This window comes from Styela clava, chromosome 3 (assembly GCF_964204865.1).
Source record: "Styela clava chromosome 3, kaStyClav1.hap1.2, whole genome shotgun sequence".
NCBI lineage: Eukaryota > Metazoa > Chordata > Ascidiacea > Stolidobranchia > Styelidae > Styela > Styela clava.
This window is the reverse complement of record NC_135252.1, coordinates 16,139,762-16,144,583: the sequence shown is the minus strand read 5'-3', so window position 1 is coordinate 16,144,583 and position 4,822 is coordinate 16,139,762. Positions and strand designations below refer to the sequence as shown.

General features: G+C 35.6%; 1 protein-coding gene across 1 annotated transcript; it reads right to left on the bottom strand.

The window, feature by feature from the left end:
- Nucleotides 1-963: 963 nt before the first annotated feature.
- Nucleotides 964-2,512, bottom strand: LOC120343518 (uncharacterized). Its single transcript, XM_039412719.2, has 5 exons — nt 2,387-2,512; nt 2,127-2,299; nt 1,677-1,770; nt 1,416-1,536; nt 964-1,295 (listed from the first exon to the last, which is right to left on the bottom strand). Exons 2-5 carry the CDS (start codon nt 2,297-2,299, stop codon nt 1,180-1,182), a joined length of 504 nt encoding a protein of 167 aa, XP_039268653.2. The 5' UTR covers nt 2,387-2,512; the 3' UTR covers nt 964-1,179.
- Nucleotides 2,513-4,822: the final 2,310 nt, after the last annotated feature.

Genomic DNA, 4,822 nt, shown 5'->3' with positions numbered 1-4,822 from the left:
AAAATTATAGTAACCCGGTCTGCATAGAGCTTACAGCTATTTTTGACATAAATTAAAGTAACAGCCTTCTACGACAACAACAATTTCAGCCACTGTAAATTTCAAGGTAATCGGTCAGATAGTTAATGAGAAAGGCGATTTTTTCACAACAACAAAAGCAAAAAAAAATGCCAACAAGAACAACAACATAATAGCAAACGATACAGAGGGCCATTTCGTGTCCAATTATGGTCAATCTTACTCGAAGAATGACTGGAGTTAAATGTAACTCACAGTGGCTCTGCAGCGCCGTCTTGAGACAAGTAACGAACTCAAATTTCCATTGAGCAATTTTATATATACAGATTAACAGCAAATATATATAGAAGTTGCATATTAACTTGGCGTCTTTTGTGTTTCCGTTGAAAATATGACTTCTTTTATCATCATTGAAAATCTGCAATTCCGACTCCGAGGAATACAACTCATGACTCCGGGGAGTTCGGTTTCCGGGACTCTGACTTTGGTGAAAATATGTCAAACTGTGACTCCGATTCCCGACTCCACAGTCCTGTTTTGCAGAAAATCAGTTGTCTTTCAGAATTCCTATATTTGACTAATATTTTATTGTTGCACCACAATATTTCAGAAATGATTTCTAAGTTCTGGCATGTCAAAAGAGATTTCGAAGCAACTATGTTATGTAAATGTTTGATTTCCCCAATAGAACTTTGATTTACCATGTAAATCGTATTTGATCTAATTCTTTTTTGCTATTTTCGAGACAAGTCTTTCTGTCGGTTAATGGATTCCTAGTTCGAGTCGAATCTTTTCATTCGAATGACTCGTCGAATATTTGAAAAAGGTCTCTCGATTCTTTCCAACGCTGTATAGGTGAAATATCCACAAGAGTTTTCCGACAAAGATTTTATTTTACATTTCAAAAATATATTTTTAAACAGTAACAAATTGAATAAGTGAGTATCGCGAAGGTCTTTTGGTAAATTTTTCTGAATATGGTATACTGTTAAAAAGCAGGCATTTATTTGAAAATAAAGAGCCATCTAAAGCCATTAGATTTCAAGATAACTTCCATTTTGTTGATGATTAAAAACTGCATCATGTTCCGAACTGTTCGAATGTATTCAAATATATTTTTGAGAATATAAAAATAAATTGCCGATAAGTGGGATGAGAAGATTACGCAAGATTTGCAACTCTCATCGCCAATTCATCTTTGAACCCATCTGGCATTTGAATTGGCTCAAATTCAGGCATCTCCTCGTTTGCAGTCGCAAATAAATCTTTACGATCCTCTGAATTTGGAAAACATTATAAGTATTTTATGAAGGTCATGAAAGGATAAGGATTCAAGGATTTGAAAGCAGTTGTTTGTGACTGAGAATAGTTCTTTTATTTCTTTAGAAAATACAAACCGTCGTTCATGTCAACGACATTGTCCAATGCTTCCATGAGTTGATCAATGTCTTCTTCCGGATACATTTCACTCATTGCTTCTTCCAGGTTGTCCAGGTACTCTTGATACGATTCCAGATTCTGGAAATAAATTAACAATTCATACAATTGATCTATTTGCACACTGGTAAATACCGATGATGAAAGATATAGCAGATATAGAAGTATTATAAAAGGACATAGTTTTCGTTTTTTAATTCAGCAATGTTTGTCGACATTACCTGATTCTTAAGCTGATTTAAGCTGTTCAGGTCTTCGTTGTCATACGCGGCGGCTCCACGAAGTACCCATTTTCCAACTCTATGAATGGTTTTTCTGTAAAAAGTTGACAGTATACTTGTTTAGCCATGATTCATGACTTGTTTTTCAGAGTCCGAGGTTCATTACATCCGGATCTCTTAGGTAGAAATAATTTTGTAATTTTTCGAAAATGGACCTTCAAATATATATCAATGCTCTCAGCTTGCTTTACACTATTGCGTTATTATTCTTTTGCACAACACTTTACATTGTTGTGTGGAGGTTGTATTGTGATAGGGCTAGATATATATGAGTAAGAAATCAAACGTTGACCACAAATTTTATTACTTTCGAATATTGTTAACTTTTCACATTGATTGCTTTTAAATAAATACGCTTCTTTAAGTGCGATACGAAGTTTTCCGACCAACCTGTTTCTCTTGTAGAATTTGCCAACTTTCCTGGTAGCTTTTTTAACCCTTCTCCAGACGCTTCTTCCTCTTCCCCTACCACCTCGTCGGCGTCTTCTGCGTCCCCATGAGTCACCAAGGTCGATTGTCAACAAGACAACGAGTAGCAAAATAGTGAGAAGCTTTAAATTCATCTGGATGAAATAAAATTTCGGCGAGTTAACAAAGAGGTTTGTTTATATACGCAAGTTTCAAAATTTTCAAACAGTTTTCACACCAACCTTAGAAGTTCCTGTTGAGTTGTATAGAAGATGATGTGCAGACTAGCTCGCAACTGCTAGTTTATATAGTATTGGCAGTTGCGTATTTCATGAGTCATGACTTAAGTAATTCAATATAATTCGGTTTGTTTTTCATTGTTACTACTTTTGGTATGTTTATTATACTTGTTCAGAAAATGAATATAACTAAAACAATCGTGACTGCTATTAACTATTTGTGATAATCAATAGAGCTCGGAACAACAATTCTGTCAGTGCTAATTTGATTACTGTTTTCTTTTTCAGCTAACGTTAAATTGACTTTTCTCTATCACGCAATATAAATAGGTCACCAGAAATTTGATGACGACACTAAATAATAAGCAATATAACCGCTGGACGGTCATTTGGTATAACAAGGTCTTCCACAGTTGTACTTTTCGTGCCTTTCTCGGCTCGAATGTCATAATAATTAGTATTCTTTATTCCATCCCTTTCTATCATTTCAATAAAACAACATCGCACAACCTTTTCTCGCTCATTGAGAATCGAAGGTACAACAAAATTAGTTAATTAAAAAGTTCACGACGATTTGTTGTCCGTCGATTTGACAGTCGTTTGTTTGACTGCCATTTTCTTCAATGGTCTCAATCAAAAGAACTATTTTTCAAGATACAACTTAATGGGTTTACTGATTCTGTTCTAGAACTCCAACGCCCCAACTAGTTCGGGTCTCATCTTTTAGCGCTCCCGTAGTATGTGCACCAAGTTGGCGGACACCGGAACGCAGCACATGCACCAGGTTAGGGTTAGCACATAATTATATTCCAATTTTTCTTATTTTGGTTCTATTACGAGTTCGGGGACTAGCCAAGTGACTCCCGTAGTATTTGTACCTGAATTTATGGCTTAACCCCAACCCTGCACACGCACCACGTTCCGGCGTCCGCCATCTTGGTTAACATACTACATGAGTATCTTGTTAAACCAACGAAGCGGCATCGTTTAGCTTTTCCCCACGCTGCGTCGAACGGGGAAAGATATTTCCCAAAGAGTTGATGGTCCCAAAATATGGAACCATTTTTATGTCTTGTCTAGCGGCATGAATATCAGTTTTAAGTGAATGATTGCAAAGCAAGACAGCGGGTTGTTACAAACTATACTTGCCCTATCCATGTGACTGACGGGGCATAGTCATACTGTTGCGTGGTCATTTATTTGTTCAACAACGATCGTGCGTAAATTTTGAGAGACACAGTTGTGTGCTCGTAAAACTCGCTTTTTACGAAGTTTAGCAAATGGGGCCCTCTAGTTTGGTATGAATGTAAGTTTTATTTAACTATGTAACTACACGTTGTTCTTGACAATTGAAATCGCATGTTTAGAATACTGATAGGCCTACTATGTAATAGGATTATTTAGTTTTAAATAATTTCCTTATACAAATTTTACAGGGTGAGATTTCAATAACGAGTGATTTATTATTAATTTCATAAAAATCGTTGATGCATATTTATGGCTTGGGCAGGTAAACGTCGTGCACTTATCGTGAAATGTTCTATTACTATTAGGGAGTAGCCCATGTAACTGAAAATATTCCTGCAGATGATATTCTGATTACCGGTGACGGATTCCATTTTAATTTATCTGGCTTTGTCAATGAGTAAACTTTTTGGTACTGGGCAGGAAGAAACCCTCGAGAGCTTCATAAAAAGCCTCTCCATAGCGAGGGCATGAGGGTGTGGTGTGCAGTTGGAGGGAAAAAATAGGTTTTGCTTACTTCAGCTCTTTATGTGCGGATGCTGCATGGTGCCAATATTTAGGAATTAAAATTCAAAAGTATCGTTTCGACTAACTTCCCATACAGAAAAAAAAATCAATGGATGGAGGACCTTTCACCTTATTTATTATTTCCATATTATTTTCTGTGGGAGTAAATTAAAGGGAGGTGTACAAGAACCGATCAAGACCATTGATGGACTGAAAGCTGCTATTTGAAAAACAATAAATGGAATTTCACGGGAAATCACTCAGAGGGTGATAAAAATTTTCAGGGTGTATTGCAGCTGTAGGGAGTCATATTGCAGACGTTTCTTCCAAAAAAATGACATCAAATGTCTTATTAAGTATGTAATGAAAATTTCAAAAAGCCTATTCTTGTCTATTTTTTACAAAATGAAATGCGTTGATTTTCCTCACGTTGTATATTGAATGACTGAATCATTTCAATATAATGCCAATGTAAAAATGTCATTATATCCGGTACATAATCACCTTGAAACCAATTATTTATTATGCTTATAGTAGATAATGTCGAATAATTTAGCTTAAAATGTTAACCAAAATTATTTACCAAGTTATATTCAGTGGGAATTGGAGCTCATTGGTATATAATTCATAGAAAGTTTCAGTGTAACATTTTGACAAATGTCGATATTGTTAGAAGAAACTTTATAA

Excerpts from the sequence above, each read along its gene's own strand:
- LOC120343518 (XM_039412719.2), bottom strand. The coding sequence starts at position 2,299 with ATGAATTTAAAGCTTCTCACTATTTTGCTACTCGTTGTCTTGTTGACA. Across the intron at positions 1,771-2,126 it reads AAATTCTACAAGAGAAACAG|AAAAACCATTCATAGAGTTG; the intron begins GTTGGTCGGAAA and ends AACTTTTTACAG. Across the intron at positions 1,296-1,415 it reads TGTCGTTGACATGAACGACG|AGGATCGTAAAGATTTATTT; the intron begins GTTTGTATTTTC and ends TTCCAAATTCAG.